Source organism: Calypte anna, chromosome Z, assembly GCF_003957555.1.
Source record: "Calypte anna isolate BGI_N300 chromosome Z, bCalAnn1_v1.p, whole genome shotgun sequence".
Taxonomy (NCBI): domain Eukaryota; kingdom Metazoa; phylum Chordata; class Aves; order Apodiformes; family Trochilidae; genus Calypte; species Calypte anna.
The window spans coordinates 47,146,269-47,168,412 of record NC_044274.1 but is presented as its reverse complement, the minus strand read 5'-3'; the positions used below and the strand labels follow the sequence as shown (position 1 = coordinate 47,168,412).

General features: G+C 40.0%; 1 protein-coding gene across 1 annotated transcript in view; it reads left to right on the top strand.

Annotated features, from left to right (window-relative positions):
* The window catches only part of ARHGEF28 (Rho guanine nucleotide exchange factor 28), a 127,446-nt gene that overhangs the window by 43,382 nt on the left and 61,920 nt on the right, over positions 1–22,144 (top strand). The window contains 3 exon segments of the mRNA XM_030467965.1: positions 2,975–3,047; positions 6,610–6,656; positions 8,047–8,107. Coding sequence (XP_030323825.1) covers positions 2,975–3,047; positions 6,610–6,656; positions 8,047–8,107 — 181 coding nt within the window.

The following is a 22,144-nucleotide window of genomic DNA, read 5'->3' as shown; positions in this document are numbered from 1 at the left end:
ATCATTGTGGACTCTATAGTGAATAACTTTCCTGGAATGTGGCTCTTTTAATTGCATTGTCATTGTATTCATGTTGGTATTTGAAAGTGCTTTATTTAGTTCCATTCTTTTGTCTAGTAGTGTAATGGCTGGGAGCCTTTATCAAGAGCCAGTCCCAGTCTGCTGTTCACAGCAAAAATACAGAGTTCAGACTTTTGCTATGTTTTAGTTATAGTGTCGTGGGTCTTACTTTACTCTAAGGTGTCTGAGGCAATGCTGTGATATTCTTGAGGACATCTCTCAATTTCAATGGAGGAAGGAAGAGAACACTTGAAAGCACAAGTACTTTAATAGCAGTGCATTTATCTTTTTAGATTGAGACTACACGCCTATTTAAAACTAGTGAGCTAAAACCACATAAAAAAAGGCTTTTCTTTTTTTCTAATCTTAAAATTCAGCTTTTCTTTTCTGTGCTTCATTTCAGGTTTCTTTATAACTGAGGTGATTTTCCTTGAGTTACCTTCATTGCATTCTGCATGGGTTTTGGGTTTAAAATTTTTTTTTTATATAGAACATGGTCCACATGTGTTTAACACATAAACTTAAGGTGTGATGTATTGTATAGTCCTTATGTGTAATCCCATGTTGCTACTTTGCCAAGATATTTTTTTTCCAATACAAATAAGTTTTTCTGTGTTCAGAGCTTGCAGAATACCTTAATTTTTTATGTGGCTTTTCCATGGAAAACCCAAAAGCAAAACCAAGACTGTAATGAAGAATGCACTGTGATTTGTATAGCTGGATTTTTCTTGCACTCATCAAGTCCTTGTTGTCCTTGTCCTTCTTTCAGTCTTTGACATGGAAAAAGAAAATGGGGTATGTTAGATGTTTCTGTGGCTCTCAGAAGAAAAACCTCTTAAAGCAAAATTCCACATATGGTGTTTTCAGGGAAAACCCTACTACTGTTCACTTGTGGGATTCCCTTTTGCCCATTCCTGCAGTTGCAGCAGTCTACATTCTCCACTGTGGGAACTCTGTTTCTCCCCCTGCCCAGCATCAGTGGTGCACTAGTTTTAATAAAGCAGAAATAATCCAGAGTAATTGGGAAGATTGCATGGTTTAGTTAATTTTCTATACATTAGATATTGTCCTGAAGTGTATGTGAGAAGATGATCAATTGGTCACATTTAGATTATGTATTATATCTAGAAAGTAGGGCAAAATTAATATTTTTTCTGTTGCAGAGGCTTTCAGCCCCTAGTTGGATCCAAAGCATAGTGTGGGCATTAGAGATTTCACAATACACTTTCTTTTTTAAATATAAGTAGAGTTTAGTGCTGTACTGGAGTATTCTGCTAGCCTACAGCAGATTAAGACTCTATCAAGATATTTTATCTTGATACTGCATAAATGATTATGTTGGTGTTTTAGGCTTGGAACAAAAAGACGTACTAAAGGGAAGGAACTTGTCTCAGTAATGGTGGCATGCAGTGTTGGATTTGTGCTGGAAATGGATGACTTGGGGAGAAGCACAGATTACTTTTGCATTTATTCATCCAAGAAAAACCCAGTTTTTATCAAGTATATTCTTCATCCTGATGTGTGGGTTCTTTTAGTCCCTTGACTGTTCTTAGAAGTCTAAAAGAGTCATGGAAATGTTAAAACAAACAATCTGTTGGTAAGCTGGAGTTACCCACATGGAAACCACAGCTTCACTGGAAACCTTCAGGAGCTCTGCAGCTCAGAAAGTGTAAACCCACAGATTTTGTGGTTGTGCCAGGCAATACAGAGGAGGTATTTCTGAAGATGATCAGGAAGAACATCAAAATCTTCTGGACTGCCCTCCTTGGGGCAGAAACAGCTGTGGTGGTAGCAGGCAGGGTAGAGATCCTCTGCAGGAGAAATAAAAACAACCTGGTGACTCATGGAGAGATGTGAAATGGTGTCAGGTTAACAAAACCAAAATGAAACAACAAAAAACCCCCAACCAAACAAAAAAAGCACCAAACTAGGGTATCAATCAAAAATTGTTAAGATAATTTATGGTAAATTAAGTAATTTTATTGCCCAGTGGTGGACAGATTTAGTAGTTTCCCAAGAAGGAAAAAAGGAGTTGACTTCTTTCTGGTAGAGTAGGTAGGTGTCTTGCACACCAACAGATAGCAGAGAAAAATGAAGCTGTCCCCACAGAGGTGGGGGATTAGCTAGCTTGACAGTTCTGGGGCTTTCAAATCAGCCTGACTCCAATATTCAGCCCGGAGTCATCCCTTACTTTTTATTTAGCATTCGGGTTACCATTTTTGGAGCTCTGGTAGGTGGAAAATATACAGACAACTGACCTAGAAGGAAAGACTAGAAGCAAGCAGAGTTGTTGATGTAACTACACAAAAGGAGACACTGTCTCATCCACCTCCTTTGCTTATAATCTTTGAAGGTAATTGGTAAATAAAGAGCTGGATCTTAGCCTTCTCTTTCTGTTGAGCAGGAGTGACATAATCAGTGCGTATATCTGAGCCCTACCAGGGGCTATGGGCATGGGGGTTTACCATGTAGTCAGTATATAGTTCTGGTTTAGGCTTTTTGTTTTGTCCAGCAGTCAAAATTGCACCTTTACTGTGACGCTTCCAAGGTTAACTTAACTTAGACTGCTGAACAGAGCCGTTGTGCAAAGCTGCTGTGCTGCTTTTCTCATAGAGAAAGAGGTTATAAGCAGTGAAGTACGAATATTAAATTTTGTCCTTTAGATCCCTTGTGTATTTTAAGCAGAAGGTAATTTCTCTTTCTAGTTGAAAATACTTCACTGGTTTCCCTCTTGAAAAATCTCTGTGAGCTTCCTCTGGAGGGTGAGCGATAAAATCCTCTGCCTCTCTATCAGTCATTTTAGTATTGCTTATAACATATTTGTTTGCTGGTCTTTGATACTGTTTTTAAGTCTTCAGTTAAATATTATGAGTATCAAATATAGTTATTGTAATTTTGTTTTTTTTTTTTATAGAGTATTAATTCAAACCAAGTTGAGACAGTGGAAGGTCCAAAAATGCCCTGCAGTACAACAGGCTCTGTAGAAGGTACAGTGTTTTATTCCATAATGTTGCCGTCTTTACAAGCTCTGGAAAGTTGGCACAGGTTCATACACCATTTGTTTATTCAGGAAGATCAAATTTCATATGACATTAGGGACCTGTAAGAAGACAGCAGTCATACAATGAGAGAGTTGTGTAAATCACAATACTCCTTACACAGCACCAGTTCCCCAGTGTCAGACTAAAATTGTTCACAAAATATTAAGGCGTTTATAGTGACTGGAAAAACCTTAACTAATTTTATTGTCAGAGCCACAAAAATGTGAGAAGGTTCCAGGAGAGGGCAGTGTTTAACTGAATGAACGTTCAAGCCTGCAAATTTCTGTAAAGCCCAGATAGTAAAGATAGGAGCAGGGTAACATTTTGTATGAAAAGTTTTGGGATCCATCCCTGGCAAAATTCCCATGTGTTTCAATTACACATCCAATATTTTGGTGAGCTGTTTACCTCTGTAAGGATTGCAGGACTGTGCTTGCTGATGAGAATCCTCTTTCATTACTGAAACACATCTCCACTGTGGACCAAGCATCTTCTAGAGCTGAAAAGAAAATCACAAAAAAAGGTCATTCTTCAGCATCGGAAGTATGAGACTTTGTGTGCTTATGTATGATTATTAATTAAAAGTTTTAATCAGTTGGCCAGATGCTTGTGTGGATGGTACTAAATATTTGAATGAAGCAAAGAGCTGAAAACTGAGCTCTGTGAGGGTCTTGCTCAGTGTCTGTGCTGGAGGCAGCCCTGCTGAAGGCAGCAGAAACGTGAGCACCTGCATAAACAGTTGACAGGATCAGGATGAGACTGAGGAAGAGGAACAGGACTGCACTTCAGGTAGCATCAGCTGGTAACTTGAAGTGAATTAATAAAATGGGTACAGAGTCATTGTGTAACTCATGTATAGACACATAGGCTGCTACATGTTGTTAGTGTTGGAAAAGGAGTTTCACACCCAACTTCTCCAGCAGTGTTCAGACAAAAGGTGTTCTGCCATGGTAAATTTGCAGAGTAATGATAAGCTGTTGCTAGCAGTTGCAGACTATGCATCTATTGTTCAAAGTGTAAGTGGTGATTTACAATACAATGATCATCAGTGGCTTTGGTGATGCGGTGTGTAAATGCATTAGCTCTGGGTATTCATCTGAGTTACTGTTCATCACCCTACCTATTAGGGTTTTCAGTGGAAGCTGTACACTTTGTGCCTTCATGGACAAGAATTATTTTGTGCCCGGTTTTGGGTTTTTCCTGTTTTTTTGTTGTGAGTTTTTTTGGGTTTTTTTAAATAATTTCAGTTCAACAGCAAGAAAAGTATACGGTGTTTTGATAGTATACAGGACCTGTACAAACAAATGGTAATAATCACAATTGCTTATTATACACTGTGTTACCTACATGTAGACATTATGGACCTTTCACTATTGTTTTTACACTTGATGGGAAGTAAATACTGTCATTGGTTACCATACTTCTATAAAGGAAGTGGGTTTTTTTTGGCCTTTTTCACTAAGCACCACCAAATCCAAATACTGAAAAATGAAGAGTGATTACTACTGGTGACCAGCAGCCTGCCGTACACTCTCTTATTTGTCAGCATTCATGAGACCAAAAGAACTTTTATCAAGATTAAGTTAAAATTATGGCTTCTAGAAGCTGAAAGGACATGAAATTATTGAGAGAGCACTCTTTACTACATTCTCATTTACTTTCAGTGAGCTCCTTTATAAAGTCGCTGCTTAGCTCAGGACGTGAATATGGAACATTCATGTCATGAAAAGATCCTCCTCAGATTTTAAAATTGCTTCCATTCCAAGAAGCTGTAAGTACTCACTTCCAGGTGTACCTAAAGTCAAGATCAGCAGACCTTTAAAATGCAATACTACCAGAAGCCTATTAGGAATTATTGAGTAGAGGTTGCTACAGCAGTAGATTGCTTCTTGTGAAATGCTATAATACAAAAGCATTGGCTCAGTGTAAAGTGATGCTACTAGCTTAGCAGTGAATCTCCCATAGCAGCTTTCATTAAATTCAAATACATGATGTGATACATTATCCTGTGAGGATGCAGAACAAAAGGTGAAATAGATGGTATTTTGGCTAATTCAGTAGTGTGTGCTTTTTTTTCTGTTTTCTGACCTTGAAATTCCGTGCCCATGAGTTGACTTAATAGTGTTATCTGGAGGAAAAGCCATTTGCTTCCACAGTTTCAGATACAGAGGAAACAGCCTTTTATTTCAGCAAATTGGGATACTGGCAAATAAAATTGCCAATTACATGGCAATACTGTGAAAAATATCTTCCCACTGAAGCTTTTAAAGTAAGTTTCTGCCACTGCAGAAGAAATTGTCTGTTCTCTCTAGCTGAAGGGTGACACATGGGATGCTTCGTTTGATGACACTAGTGATTTTGTGCTCTGTAATTGCATTCTGTTTGAATGTAAGGGGAGGTATATATGTGGCTACAGAAGGTTAATTAAAGAAGGTGGATTAAGTAGAAACTAATGATTGAGGTACTGATCAGCATGGACCCAGTCGTGACTATTTCCAGCACGCAGGGGCACTGCTGAGGTCAGGAACAGCAGGCACACTGATTGCAGTAGGCCCATAATTGCATCCCGAAGCTTCATCTCACAGAGACTAGCCTAGTGTAGGGTTGTTGTTGAAAAAGGTTGTACAGATAATAGACAGCTGTCTTTTAATTGCTGTTCAAAAGATATATTGATACTTTTAAAAAAAACAATGAGTATGGATTTTGCGCAATGCCAAGAAAGGGCAGAGGTCCCAAAACCCCACATTCTCCAAAGGAGTCCCCCACACCTGTTCTGTACTGACTGCTAAGTCATACTTTGTGTGTTTGCTGGAGCTGGGGAATGGAGAGGGATGTGTGCATCTAGGACTAGATGTGAACCTTGAGTTGAAAGTTTCAGTATAAAATGAAACATATTTACTGGCATAACTATGGAAGCCTGAGTGATGCTGGTGTTATTTGTATTCTTGTATCCAGATTACACCTCTATGCTGTTTCACAATAGTCCTTGAGGATGCAACAGTTCAGGCAAAACTTGCAAAATGTGGTCTTTGTTTTGTGTGCACTGTGTCCCTCCCCCCAGCACAGGGAAGAAATCACAAACCCAGAGCAACAGAGATTAAGTGATTTTTCACTTTCTGGGGTGCAGATAATAAAAGGTCTTATTTCAGAAAATGCATGAAACCCCTGCTGAAGAAAAAAGAGAGCCCGGCTGCTCTGCAGAGTTGTAAGGCACGGCACTAGAACTGTTGGTTTTCTGAGCATGTAGGGGTTAATCAGCAGCTGGATGAAAAATCTCTGTGCTTGCCTGTCCTGAACATAACTGTGACAATAACACAGCACTTACGCATCCAGCTCTCATGCTGCCCACGGGATCGCTGCCCTGTCCATTGTCTGGATTGCCTGCCTGTGTGCCTCCTCCTGGTGTCCCCCCTCCTGTTGGAAAAAGGAGAGAGACCAGTAGCAGAAGCCAAAATAGACCCAAAGTGAATTGGTTTGTTACTAAAGGCAGGAATCTTTGCTTTTGCAGGTCCTGTGAATTTGGCATCTGGTGAATTGTCCCTGGATGATGTGAAGGTACAGATTTCTCCTTATACAGACAGTTAAGCTTCATTTAGGTTGAGAAGCAGCAACCCTCTGCTTGGCTATCTGAGCACCTCTCAAAGCTAACAAATAAATAGGGTGACTAATGCCTGCCAGACAACATTTCCTGCCTGTTTCTGTCCTGTGGGAATAGTTACGTGTGTAGATGATAATTATTTGAAGGAACCTGTTGTATGGTTGTGGACCGGAAAACTGGGTTGGGGAAGCAACCTGTTTTAGGACGAGAAAGCTCTTGTGTTTACGGTGAACTTTAGTGCCTTCAGGGAGCTTGCAGTTCAGCTGGCAGCACTGGTTTCTTCCAGCCTCGCACAAGTTTCTTCCTTGAGATGGCATGATTCATTACATCTGAGGAGTTAGGCTCTGAGGGAGACCACCTGGGTAACTGTGAGCCTTCAGCTGGACTTAATTGCAAAAAAAATAAATGCTTGATGTGAAAAATATGGCAGCTCCCATTGTCTTCTACATGGGGGTATCTAACAGCTTTTGAGGGGACCGGTATTTCTAAGAAGTACCATTATGGTTAGTCAGTGGTATTTCATCTCTAATCTTAAATCCTGCTTCTTATTTAGATGTATCTGCTTACAAAGTCAGAAAATCTTTGTTTCAGAGTTTTTTTAATCATCTTGTAAAGCAGGACCTCAGCTGGGTATGAAGCGAAAGTGATGATTTAGATTGAGAGGAAAAAAAAACTGGTAAAATCAAACAAACACTATAAAGGTGGTAGCTGCTCAATAGCCAATGACTATTGATTTTTTAATAACATTTGAAGTTAGTGGAATGCTTTTGGACTGCCACTTTTGTTGGGTCATTATTATAAAGCTAATGACTTCTTTTGGCCTGTTTGGTGGTTTTTTTGTTAAATTTTTAATTTAAGCTGTGCAGGAGATTGACCATTTGTTCGGGATTCAAATGTCATCTCAGCATTATACCTCTGTGGTATGCGTACATTTTGGAGCTATGTTGAAAACCTACATTGGGGCAGAGTATTGCATCTCATGAGTCTTGCTGGAGGGCAAGGGCTCTGGTACCATATTGACTGTCTCTTGTTTTGAGAGTATTGATGAGTAAGGACACAGTTAAACTTAGTAAAAGAAGAGCAGGCTGAAAACTGGAGTTAGTACTGTAAACAAGACGTGGCTTGATCTCTTCTGTTATGTTCAGAGTTGGAGTCCATAAGGTTGATGTACATATCTTAGAGTCTGGGAGTGGCTTGGGGTATCTGTTGCATTGATTCAAATGGCTAAAATGAAGTGACTCCTGCTTGATAGTGTTTGAACTGAATTCTGAAAGCTTACAGCACAGCTTGCAAATAAGCACAAATATATTTGTCTTCAAAAATACAGCTCAAGTTTTCTGTTTATAGCCTTTTCAAGAGTCTGTGGTTCCTTCTAAAGAAAATGAAGATCATGTCCTGTTGGGCATAGGTAAGTAATAATTAATCATTTTGACTCCTCAGAAGCTATTGATATATGCTGTGATGCAAAAGACACAAAGCAGATTCTTTGGAAGACATGAAAGTCATTGACATTTCAGCCTCTCATGACAAGAGATTGATCAGTTACATCTATGTCTGAGAGGGACCCTCTTTTAAAGCGTCTCTAGTATAGATAGGTGGTGTATCCAACAGTATCATGATACCCTAGGATTTTTCAGTAGTATGTTAACTATTGTAGGAAAAACAGTTATCTTGAAAATAATTTCTGACAGAGACAACATATGTGACTGAAGATGAAATGAAGCACAGAGAAATGTTTAGATGCCAGAGTGGTAAGTGAATTGTCGGGCTGGTAGGAGAATATAACCACTTGCTGTAGGCAGTACATTTAGAGACTGAAACTCAAATCAAAAAGTGAGTATTTTCAAGTTTGGCAAAAGCTTCACAAACAATGAGCAAACATGTGCATGGAAAGGCATGAAAGGATGACGAGTAACTAAGCTCTGCCAGCGAGCTCTGCTGTACCAGGCAGAGAGCTTCAGTCTGGCATTACTTGCCTGTAGTCTGGTGCTGAGCTCAGGCAGAGCAGCCCAGATGGTGGCATTCAGACAGCCCATTTGCAAACTTTGGTGGCTGCAAAATGAAGACTTGCTCTGTGTGTGCAGGAAGGGAAAGGATGAATGGGAGGGTGTTATATGTTTGAGGGAATTGTAGACTGATGTAAGCTGATGTCATCTCAGAGGCATAGTTGTCAAATAAGATGTCAGATTATTTTAATAAACTCTCATTAAAATCATCATCTAGTTACCAATGTTTCTGGTTTTTGTTCTGCCAAGAGTCTATGCTTCAACCATTTAATCATGTTTGTTTCTCTCTCCCATCCAACGAAAATGGGAGCTGCATAAGGGAATTTTCAAACTAGGAGTAGTAGCAGAAATATTAATATTCACAGTTATCCTGACTTCAGTGCTTTTGGGCACAGGACAACATAGCAGTCCTTGTCTTGCACCGAAATGCAGTGCACTTGCATAAGAAGTCATGGCCCATATGATCAAATCTGTTTTGTCAAGCAAGACCTAAGTATTGGAATGTATCTCAGCGTAGGAGGGTGTGGAGCCATCAGGAAGTGATTATGGTTTGCTAATCTGAAGCCACATCTGCTCCAGTCTCCACTCCAATTATACCATCTGGAGGGATCATAAGGTAGCTTAGAAGCTGACTGAGTGGAAGTTCTCCACCCTGAAATTACAGCTGATATGTCTTTTTTCTTACTCCTGAAATGCCTTTTCCTTCTAAGGCATCATTTGCACAGTACTGCTTGTGACAACTGGAACAGGATCCGGGCCTGCTGGCTTCAGACCAGCTCAGTCTCCTTTCTGATGCTGGGATGGGCAGCTGCAGCAGGTCCTAACTCCTCTGCAGAGAACAAGCAAGTGATTTTGGCCATGGTTCATATTCTTAGTTAGAAATGGTAAGAGGAGCCTGGAACAAGATACAGATGCTTAAAAATATATTGGGCATCTCATGTAGATATGAAGTAAAATTGTAAGTATGGATTTACATGTGTAGATACACATACATTTGTACCTACGCATGTGTATATAAATACCTTTTGTCCTGAGCACAAACTCAGCTTATATTAAACTAAGAAAAATTCCCTGTTGTACTTCTTATGTGAAAAAGAACCATCCATCTGTCTCTTCCCTAAATTATAATTACCTTGTACATTTAAGAAGCTAATTTGTTTGTGGATAACCTGCAGCAAAATTGATTCTGCTTGTTTTAGAATTAGAGTCACAGTAACCAAGAATTTGGTTGCCCTGTGTAAGGATTGGAGCGTGGAGTCACTGCTGGCTGCTCGCCCATCTCCCAGCTGCATGCTCAAGTTGTCTGAAGCACTCATAACCTAGACAACCAGTGGGATTTTGCCATTGAGCTCAGCAGGGCCTGGAGGTCTTCCAGTCAGCACTGTGTGTGAGATCTGATGGAGCTGAAGTGCAGGTTGGGCTCTGAGTGGGCTATGGGGTGTGTGATGAAATGTGGAAATGAGAAGGGATGAGAAAAGATGGAAGTAGAGGTTGGTGACAAGAAATGTGCAAGTTGACTTAAGCTGGTTTTGTTGGTTTATTTGAGTGTAAAAATCATGCATGTTCTAACCTGACTCATGTAAACATATTGCTAAATACTGTAGTTTTGTTACCCTGGTTTGTTTTAAACTACTTTTTAAAAGTGTTTGCTTGGCATTTGTTGTTACATGTTTTTGGCAGAAAAGCACACAGTGGGGGATAAAAAGAGAAATGGAAATGATTGTTAGTGGGAGAGAGGAAGAGGGAAAACAGTTAAGGGGGGCTTGAGTGAAGAATGAATAGAAATGAGCAAACTCTCAAATCTTGCTAGAAAGCTGTATGTAAATCAAAGAGGACTTGTAAGAATGAGGGTAAGAGTGCTCTTTGAATGGGTACAAATTCCCTCACTTCTGCTTCTCACTTCTTGTTTTCACATGGTACTTGGCCTTTGGAAGCATTTACTGAAACCATGTCTCATCACAGAATGGTTTGGGTTGGAAGGGGCCTTTAAGAAAGCTGTGGATCCTGGAAAGGCTCTGCTGCTCCTGCTGTTTTCTTCCCCAGCCTTTCCTTCTAAAGCATATTTACTGATCTGTTTTTTTCCCCACCACCAGCAAAGTTTTGGGAGTGTACAATGTTGAAAGGGTGGCATCTATCCTTGCTCGCTGTCTTCTTCATCTTTGGGTTTGGACCTTGCTTCCATAGGTACCATTTGAGTCTTGTAGTTCAGACTGGAGAACTGTAGTTCAGTTTTTTTGTGCAAGATGCTTCTCATCCTCCAGTATTGCTGGAGAGACTGTGGGGTTCCACGTCTGTGTCAGGGTGGGGATGGGCCAATAAGAAGCTATGTCAACTACTGATGATGGGTTTTGGGTTTGTTGGATTCAAGAACTGAAGGAGTAGGAGTCAGCCATGAGGAACTACAGGATGCTAGATCAGGCTGAACTGGGGTTGTATGGAGGTTCCTGAGTTCAGTGGTAGTCACACCTGCCAATCTTCTCCCCCCTCTCTCTGTCATCCCTGGAAATTGTTAGAGATCTGTTTTATATTTACAAAAGAAAAACAAAGAAAGAAAAAAGGACTTTTTTTTTTTTCCTTTAATTGAAAGAAACACGCTGGAAAGCTTGAGAGACAGAAAAGATAACCAGGTGGGATGACTGAGTGAAAGGAACAAAAAGAAAAGCAACAAAAGAGGGATTATTTTTTTCTTTGCAATATTGCACTTATGTATTACTGCCAGACATTGTCATCCTCAGAGTCAGCAACCCTGTACATTTTGGAGGAGAGTCTAAGAGATGACAGATGAATGCTGTTACTGTTGGGCATGTGACAGCATTAGCTGGGCATGTGTTTTTAAACATTTTTAATTCCTTCCTGTTGTGCATATCTGGTTTGGAAAGAGGATGTTCACAAGGCCATTTATAAAGCTGCAGAAGTTTCTTTTTTCCAATAAGAAAAATCTGACCTCCAGTTTTTCTTCCAAGGAAATATAGCTATTTATTTTTTTTCCTAAACTTCAAGAAGGCAGGATAATGTTATGTTTTCAAAATATTTTTCTTGCTCTCCAGGTTACAGTGCCAATGACCTAGTGATGTCTGTCTAATTTATTCTCTTTGCTCTGCTGTTTTCCTTCAAGAGAGAAAAATACTGATGCCAAATTTTTGGCAGTTTTCTGTATGTGACCAGGCACCTACAAAGCATTTTAATATAGCCTGGCCTTTGGTTTTCACAACTCCACAGAAATCTCAGTTTAGTCACAGATCAGTTTAAGGAACAGAACATAACAGATCTTCTCCTCTCTGTAAACCAGCAGGGATGCACTGTAATGTTAAGAAAAAATCTGGTTTCAATGTTGCTGTTCTGTTCTTTTTAAACTGGTTTTCCTTACCATGGTTGATAAGACTTAAAAGGGTGTTCTTTTTTAAATTATCTTAGAAAAAATTGTCCTGCTGTGTGGAGTCCCTCTTTTGCCCAGTTTTTGTTCAGTCTGTGAAATGGTTAATTTTTCTTCTTACTATGATCACATCTTTTGCTCCTGTTATAGTGTGTTTGCCTTTGGGTTTTGGTGGGGAGAATGTTTACATGTGGGAGTGTTTTGAGTCGGCTGAGCCTGTTACGACATTGGAACAGCAGGAAATAATTTATGTTTATTGATAGGTAAAAAGAAAAGTTACCTGTTAAGTGTTGCCAATCTGAGACAGTCACAGGAGTCCTGTGAGTAAGCCTATGCACATCTTTTCTGTTTGTGGTAATTTTTATCTTTTCCTGGCAGCTTTCAATTCTCTCCCTTATGTATGCTTTGAGAGAGGCTGGGTGATCCAGCCACAGCATCTCTAGTCCAGGAGCTGCAGGTCTTTGCTTCAGTTTCTCTCCTTAGTGAATTTACAGTTGGACCTTGGGCACATCACTTATCTTTTCATTAGGTTTCAGTTACCTGAACTAAGGAAGACCATAGAATGTGAGGTGAGAAAGAGACACTGCAGTATGTGGATGTTTGGAGTAGTGCAAAAACTATGACTGGTTGTGCTGAAGAAGTTTTGGAAGGTAAAGGAGGCTTTTTAAAAACTCATTTCAGACCAAGATAGGTGGAAAATTGCAGAGAAAAATAATAGCTGAAGAAATCTGCAGGTTTAGTGCTGCAGTTAATGACTGTCAATTGCATTCTGCCATTTTTATTTTTTTTTTGGCTGCAGCTTTCAGAGATCCTTATGTGACTTTGGGAAACCTTTGCATGGTTCCTTGCACCTTGTGGAAGAGATGCTTAACTTGGGGTTAAGCTCAGGGTCCTGCCAGAAACAACCTTTAAGAAACATTTAAATGTGGCAGTAGTTTATCTCAGTAGATAAAGCATAATCTCATTTGTTCAGGGTGTCTATAAACAATTTAATATTGAAGACTGCAGAATAGTTGAGAGCTACAGAAGATGTGGGAGTTAGAATCTTCTGGGATGTAGGCCTAAACTGAGCTTAATTAAAACACCATGGAGAAATCTGGAAGAAGCTACACTGGGAACTAAAACAAGCTTGTTCTTGTTTCATGGGGTTTCCTCCACTCTTCCTTTTCTGAGACATTATAATTCAAGTTAACCTCAAAAGGAAGACAGAAAGAAAAATGAACAAGTCACATACATGTGCTGTCTGGGTTCCCAGAACTTGTCCTCCTCCTCTGCCTAAAATCCAAACCAAATTTGCTCAACAAAATAATCTTTCAAAAAGAGGCTTTTTTCCCCTGATGTTTAAATAAGCTCTTTTGCCTGTCTGTCTTCTGCCTGGTTAAATTTCATGCTAACATAAATAAACAAACAGGGATACATATAATGTGTAAGCTGCTCTTTAAATGTGAAATATAATCCAGAAATACTTCATGAAGAAAACAGTCACAGTCTTGGCTTTCTTCCTTCTTAGGAGGCGGCCCTTCCCCTGAATCTTCCTGAAACATAGAAAATTAGATTTTTAAAGAGATGGGTCTTTGGTGAAATTTCTGTCAGGACAGACTGCCAGAGTAAGCATAGAGTCAATAACCAAGTCATTGGCAAAACTTCAGAAGGAGCAAGGTCCAAGTTAAACTTGGGTTTGCTTTCATGTGAGGCCATCTGCTCTCTCTGTGTTGCTGGGACTCACAGAGATCTCTGTGGAACTGAAACCAGGAAGAGGTTTTTATTGACTCCAGTCTTTAGTTCTCAAGCTTTTGCAAATAAACTCAAGGGACCTTTTCATCAGGATATGGGACAAAACCTGATGAGCTTTCCATCCACATTTGTACTGCCTATCCCAACAGTCTTTTGATGTGAAAAGATACTAGACAAGGAGACCAAATTGGTGAATTATCTCTTTATGTACTTTGGAAGTGCTTGATGGTTGTTTTGAGAGTCAGGGCACACTGACCGCTGTCATGTGAAAGTAGTATTAATGAGGTTGTTATCCTAAACTGAGCTTGTTATCCTAAACCACATCAGGTAAACGGCACAGTAAAAAAAAAAGGAAGCAAAAAAAATCTGCAGTCAGTCATGAACCAGACATCAGAAAGGTACGCATCTGAGGAACACTGTGAAATCTTGGCAGCGGGACAGTGAACTGAACAAGATAAAGAGTTTAGGACAAAGCCTGAGATAAGACATTTTGCATCCCCACTGGTTCTTTCAAGCTACATTTAGTCAGGATTGGGTGGGGATCATGTTTTTGCCTCACTTTTGTAGAAACTCTGAACCCTTCTTCATCCCAATTTTGTGTGTTCAAGGATCTTGCAGTTCTAATATAGTTTATGCAAAACAGTCTTAAATTTTTGAAGGTACATTTCTCATTTATCAGGTATCACTTCTTACAAGCAGTTGCTTTTCAAAAAAGGTAAGTATTGCTAATAGCTCATTGTAGATTAATGTAGATCATTTCTTTAATATCACAATCATGATATTTTAACATGAAAATGTTGTTCTTGTTACATATGTTCCACCTGTAGTTAACAGCATAGTGTCCAAGAAATTGCACAAATAAGTCAACAAAAATAGGCCTGAATTTATATACAGTGTGGTTATTCTGTATTTTTCTTTACTATTGCTGATACCTATCTACACAGCATCTATGGGATACATAGAAAAGAAGTCTCTAGCATGAGTGGATTTTGCCATCAGCTGTTTGAATAGAAGAGTGGAGAACACCTGCATGAAGGGAGGTGGTGAATGGAAGAGTGGAGAACACCTGCATGAAGGGAGGTGGGGAATGGAAGAGTGGAGAACACCTGCATGAAGGGAGGTGGTGAATTGAAGGGTTGGGGGCTGGAAGGGGTCAGGGACAGAACGTGCATGGGCTTGATGCCTGAATTCACCTAGGATGGCACTTTTCTGGGCCAGCAAAATATGCTGCTTTAAAGAGGTACTAGAAGGAAGAGGATCTGTGATGCTGAATGCTAATGATCTTTCACCATATTGAAAACTGGCTTCATGCAGGAGGAAACTTTGTGTTTGCAATGGAAAGTGTGCAGTGCAAGAAGATCCCCATTCCTGCTGTCCCTGCCTTGATCACTGTGCTTTCCAGCGCTGTACCTGTGCAGGTGATGTGGAATGGGGAGCCTGCTGCAGGAAAACAGGGAGAGAGGTGAGATGCACCAAGTACTTACACATGGTGATGATGGGCAGTGACTCCCTACTTGGACCTTTGGGATCCTCTGCTGAGCTGTTTAAGTCCCAAACAGCCATGTTACTTCTGGGAGGCCTCAACACGTCTCTCTGTTCACAAAATAAAGTAATGAATGGGCTAGTTCCTTAAACTAAACACATGAATCACCCATGAGAAATTTAACAATAAGAGATCATAGAACTGCGGGAGGTTGTCTGCCAAGATCTTAAAGGTTTGGGCTCGCTTCTGTGTCTTTCAGTTATTGGTTCAGTGATTTGGCAAAGGGAAAGAGGGAGAACAGCGATGTGACAAAGTTTATTGTGACTGTTCTAGATTAAACTTTGCTAAGAAGGCCCCAGGTTTTTGGTAGAGATGAGAGGTGGTAAAAATAGTAAATGCAGCAAGGCATCCTATGAGACCTGCGTGGCTGTTGGTGACAGCAGTCTATACAGCCATCATCTTCTTGTGGGCAGGTGAAAAGAGGATTAAGTGCTTGATGTATGGGACCTGATTGGTAGCACTTTGCTTCTAGATGCCTTTAGTTTACATGTGCCAAGTTTTCAGCATGTTTGTTAAGTCCAATGTAGGGTAATGCAGATGTTTTTTCCAGGTATGCTGATTGACTCTCTGTGTGGGAAGATGTGCTCTAATTAGTATAAATAAAGAACTGAAAAAGGTAGGAAAGCCTTTTATGCCTGTGGGTCACAGAGGCTGATGGAGATGATTCATAGCCATTTCTACACCATCTTTCTTTGTCAGAGCCCTCGCTGCTGCTTTGGGAAATGATTGCAGGCTCTCCTAGTCTTAGAGCAAAACCAAGCTGGAGCAGCCAGCTTCACCCCAAATGTCAGGGGACACTTTGCCCAGAACAAACCAGACAGGGAATTTTTGGCATAGCCAATCATCAGCCAGCTCTCACCTCACCTGTGTCCACCAGTGCTCCACTCCAGCCCTGTTTCTGGGGTTGGTACCCCTGCTTTCCATCCCATGCACATCTCTTTCCCATCTGGGGGAGGGACCAGAGCTGGGACCAGAGGGGCTGTCTCCCTCTGGTCTGCCTGGGAGAGAGGAAGCTGCCAGCCCACAGTTCAGCAGAGTCTGGGGAGACCAAGCTCACCTGCTGTGCAGTACAGAGGTGTCCTCTGAGTGTGCCTGGGAGGTGACAGTGTCCTTCCTTCCATGGAGACTGCGGATGACATTTCTCTGCTTCTTTCTGTCTTGCTGTGAGCTGCGGGAACAGTCAGACAGTAGACAGTGGACTGAAATATCTCTGAAAAACATTTATATCATATGGATGTATTTTGGCAAGCATTGGGTGAAGGAATTTAAGGCATTACATTATTTATGAAAAGTGTTAGCCTTAGGTAATGCACATAAGACCCCCCATTTGTTCTTTATCTTCAGATCTATACCTTGGCATACGTAACTGAAAACATTTTTTCATTGTAGAGTAAGGTTAATATTTTCCAGATAGAAAGCACCTTTTATCTTGTAAGCTGCCAGATCTTTGTGCCAGCTGCATGCAAATGCCACCACCGTGAAAACAAAGAGTAGCAAGTGAAAAGTGGGTTAGGTCATCCCACAAAGTGCAAGAATGGGGAAGAGAAATATTTTTAGTCAAAGACTGTGGGGCAGAGCCCTTCTTTGTGGCAAAAGGCAGCATGAGGTCTTTTCATGGCTGCATAAAGACGTTTTACAATCTGGAAAAAAATAATCTTTCACAAGGCCTGAACAGAGCAAATAACATGAGTGATATTCAATTAACCCTTCAGAAACGGGGGTTAAGGTTGATAATTTATCTGTACTTTCAAGCTGCTGTTGACAAATTTCCATGTGAGATCCTATTCAAGGGAGATTGCAGTAGGCAGGGGAAAAAGCCTAAGAACTTGGCCAAGAAATGGAGGATAAACAACTGGAGTAAATGATTAGGTTTTCATCACAGAAGAAATTTAGTAGCTGTATTCCTCTAGTGTTATGTAATGGGGCTGCTGTTGAAAAATCATTTAATAATCCTTAACTACTCATTTGCATTAGAAAGTTCTAAATGAACGCAATTAGTTTAAAAGAGGAAGTAGGCAATAACTGAGCAGTTGGTGAAAATGTTTATGCAGTGCACAGAGGTCATTTGGGAAAGTAAATGTCTTGGCATGTAAAATACTTCAATGCCATTAAATACATTGGCTGCATTTCTGCATCATGAGTGTTTTGTTTGGTTCTAGTTATCCCTTCCTGGATTAAACAGAAGCCCATGAAGAGCAGTGGGAGAGAGTAAAAAAAAATTTAGTTGAATGTATAAGTGGAAAAAAAATAGAATTGGTCAATTTAGAGAAAAGACTCATAAGTGAAGATACCACAGAAGTAAGCAAAATTTACCATTTCTCATAAAGCAGAAGAAAGGAATAGTTGCTAAAATCTAAGGGTGAGAAATTTTGAAGCCACTGTAAAACATACATCTCTCTCTAAATGTAAGCTAAAGCTTTTATTCTTGTTGGTGTTAAATTTATGCCATGAGCAAGAGAGCACACTTAGGAAGAACTGCTGCGTAGAGGGGAAATCTTTTGTTTTGGGGCAGTTGAAGACATTTCCTAAGAGAACAAATGATCCAACAAATACGTGCTGTCCTTTCCTTTTCCTTCAAAACGTGGCCACAACAGGAGGCAGGCGAGTGTCCTGGATGGTGTGCAGGTGGGAAGGTGCACGTCAGTGCTTGCATTCCTGGATGCCCAGGGGATTTATCCGTGCAATTTGAACCTGACATTCGAGGGAGTGGAGATATTTTGAAGTGGATGCTGAAAGTGTGGATTTATATCCTCTCTGTATTTTCAGTCACCCATTGTCTGTTTTATTTCCCCCGGGCTGTTAATTATATATAAAAATCAAAGTCTATGGGAGTGTCTAATATTTAAAGTGAAAGTCCAAGCCTTTCAGTGTCTGGGGCAAATTATTCTTTTCAAGCCTAACAAAGCTGGCAGAACTTCAGTTAAGGGAAGGGCAGAACAATTATGTGTTTCAAGTATGTTTTATGTAATTTGTGCACTTTATGAAGTGCTTGTAGTATAATTATTTTATCCCTGAAAACTTGATAGGTGTTTTTCTAATGGGTTTTGAATTTAATTTGCATTTGAATTGCATTATTTTCTTTCAATAAATACATTGTTATTTCTTACTGAAATGTGAATTGAGGAATCACTTGAAACACAATACAGAAGTAGCTCTGCAGACCTCAGCAGCCTGAAAAATAATTGAAGTGAAGCGAGGAATGTTAACAAGCTCAAATGTCATCATCTTCCAAAAACTGACATTTAAGCTGATCTATATTCTCTCTTTTCCTTTATATGGAATACAAAAACACATACATTGTGGGGTAACTAAAAGCAATGTTTGGTGGAATTGGTTAAGAAATAGTGGACATGTTATTTTGTTTTAGCTCTTGTGTAGCCACATCTGAGCCTGTTAAAAAAAGAGAAGTTTGTGTAGTGTAAAGATGTTGGGGGAAGGGATAATGAGTTCCTACTGAATACTAATTGCCATCGAGTTGTTCAGGGAGACTGTATGAGAATGGAGGATTTGTTATAAATTAGTCACTAGCTGTATTGTGTATTGCTGTGAGGTTAGACCAGAGCTGTAAAGGTGCCAGCTCTACAAAAACATTACAGTTCTCTGTCTAACATGGTGACTTTGTGAAGGAGAAAATACTATTCAGACTAAATATTATTGGAAAGAGAACTCATGTAGTGACAGTTTAATCTTTCTTTATAATACTTAAGCTTTAAGCTTATTTCAGCTAGATAGATAGCAGTGAAAGACTTTGAGTGAGTTATCACTGCTTTTTCAGCTGCAACTTCACAGGGTCTGCCAAAGCTGTAAATTGTGAGAGAATTTACTCTGCAGCAATACAGGGTACAGGAGATTGATTAGTGCTTTTAGTGTAGTGCTTTGGCTTCTTTAATTCTAGCTCTTTGCCTCTCCTTAATTTGAGAGTCCTTGTAAACCCCACTTTTAACATCAAAACAAAGCTTTGAAAAACTTGCAATAGTTTGTTTACTTTTGAGACCTATTTTCTCATTCCTTACTCAGTTCTTATTGTTTTCATTTACATCAAAATGGAAAGGTGAGTTAATGATTCATTGGCACACAGTGACCTTTCAAATAGCTCTGGACCACGATGCAACAGCTCCACTTGAAGATCTCATACTTTAACCTCCCTGCTTCTGCCTTAATATTTGCAGCCTGATCTGTCTACATGCCGGGACGCCTGAAGAGAGCAAATATTTACAGCTTGTCCCTCCCCAGTGTTTAGTGGGCTATTCTTTTTTGCCCATTCCTTTATTTTACATCACTCTTAGACTTAACTTGCTATAGAGAACAACAAAGTGCAATTTTGGGAATCTCCTCTCTTTTTATTTAACACAAAAATGGACTCTGACTCTGATTCACCTTTTAATTACTCTTGGCCTTCCTTACCTAAAATGAGGATTCGAAGAAGGGCATCCAGACCAGGTAGAAAAAGCTGTCTTCTTTTAAGTGAATCTTGCTTAATAGCTCTGCCTTCTTTTCATTGTCTGTTTCTGTGCAGGTGGCTAATGAGAGCTTGCATGAAGTAGATTTTCTTTCTATCAGAAGTCAACCACACTGTCAGTTATTCTTCTGTAGATAATGGTATTGAAATTTGTTAAGAGAGAAGAAGCTTTCTTCAAATTATCCATTGTTCTTAAATTATTATTTTTAAAACTTTATTTCTTTTTCCTGTACTCGCTTAGGGCTTTTTCTTCTGTTTGCATGTGTAGCTCTCACTGAGCAGCTCTGGGAGCTGCACGGCAGTGACTGCAGAAAGCTCTGCTGGTTACAGTTGTTTTCATTTAAGGAGAATTTGTTAGTTCCAATATGTCTCAACAGCTAACAGGAATTTATTTTTTAAAAATTATGTACTAAAGTCCTACCAGAATGAGAAGAAAAATATTTTGCTTTCTTTAAAAAAAGCAAAAAAGGTTAATAAGTGGCTTTGGTGGCAGGGTCAGTTACTGTTTTTGAACACATAGACACTGTTCTCCTTTGTGGGGAAGTCTTAGGAAAATAAGGATTATAAATTATAATATGATAAAGGAGTTTTTAAGGAGATTGAAAGGCACTGACCAGCAAGTTTATTGTTAGGAAGAATTGCCACTGAAAGGCTTTAATGAGATAAATTTTAACTACATCTAAAGCCAAAGAAATGTAGAGAAAGAAGGGCAAAAATTGTAATTTGTGCTTATTTCCTCAAAATTGCTTTTTTATGTTTCAGCAAGGGGAAAGAAAGCAAATAACAGAAGTATGATCCATCAGTGTCATTAAAGTTAATGAGCCAAGAGAATCATGTTTACGCAGTCTGAGACTTTGACCTAGTTTTAGGGTGAAAAGTGTGTGCAGAATGCTCACTTTAATGTGCAGAACACTTTCTGAATATGGTTTTTTCTTTTTAGTTTCTGCATTGTGTATGGTTGCACATGCAATTTGCAAACAAGATGAAATAGGCTGCAAATTGCATGGTGCGTGTGCTTTCCATCTGCCATGAAGACATAAATACTCTTGTGCACCCATCCACCATAGCACTGCTGTTACTTATTTTACTTTTAGATAGCTTTTTGGCTTTATTTTATGTTATTTTATTTTTTCAAATACCTCATCTGTGGTGAATCAGTGTATGCAGATCCAGTGTTTACATTTTATAGTATTGCAATTTGTTTCCCATCCCTCTTAATAATATACCAACACATGTAGCTTGTGTGCACATCTGACCACAGGTGTGTGGTTTTTGGAGCAAGAAGGTGCTCTTGGGTGCATGTGGATGTTGTAGTGGTAAATTCAAGTGTGTTCACTTGTAAATTCACTTGTGTTTGGTGAATTGAAATCCTGGCTGCCCACAAGGTAGGAGAAGTGCCTCTGCAAAGGGATAGCAGGCTAATGATCTTTGTTTATGATCTTCATTTTTTTTTTTTGGTAGTATCTGAAGATGGATAGTTGATCCTGACAGACAGGTGGGGGGCACATACCCGGCATCTGCATTTTCCTCATGTAGGAGTTCAGGTCTCAGCAAACAAGAGACCAGTAGTGCTTGGTGGTACGTGCCTCTGGATTCTTCCTCCCCACTTCCAAAGTCATGAAGTCATTGTTCTTTCACCCACCTGTGCTGGGTGCTTCAGCTGAACTGGGCAATGAAATGTCAGCTTTCACTCCTTCCTCTCCAAACCGACAGGTTGCTGGTTTCCTGGTCCCTGGTTGTTGCCCAGGCAGGGAGGGAAAATGGCTAGACTTCCAGTGGGAGAGTCTGAAGTGGAAAATTCCACCTCCTACTTTGCACCATCTGCATCAGTGTTTTCAGATTTTGACATTCCTGTGTGCCCCATTATCAGCTTTTGTCCCTGATGGGGGACATCTCAGGCTGGGTGGTGCCCTCCTCCTCTGGATCTCCTAGGAGCCAGCAGGAGCCAAGCACAGGCTCTGCATCTTTGAGGCCATGAGTTGCAGACTTCCTCCTGCTGAGGCTGCGTGTTCATGGCATAATTAAGGGTTGATTAAGCTCAACAGAGAATGTGAACATGGCTGTGTATTAGTGATTGGGCTGGGAGGGTCTCAAAGTTTCATTCCTTGCTGCAAGACTCCTAATATTTTTGTTTTTTAATGGGAAATGGCCATAAGGCAAGTCTCTTCTGCCCTTCCCTCATGGTGCATAGTCCTACCTGTTCAGAGGCAGTGACTCTCTGAGCTTTTTTGAAGACTTTAACAACCTTCAAGGGTGCTGAGAATGTCTGTTTTTGACAAGTCTGTCCTACTGTGCTGGGAGGTGGGAGTTATATGCTGAGTCCATTTAGG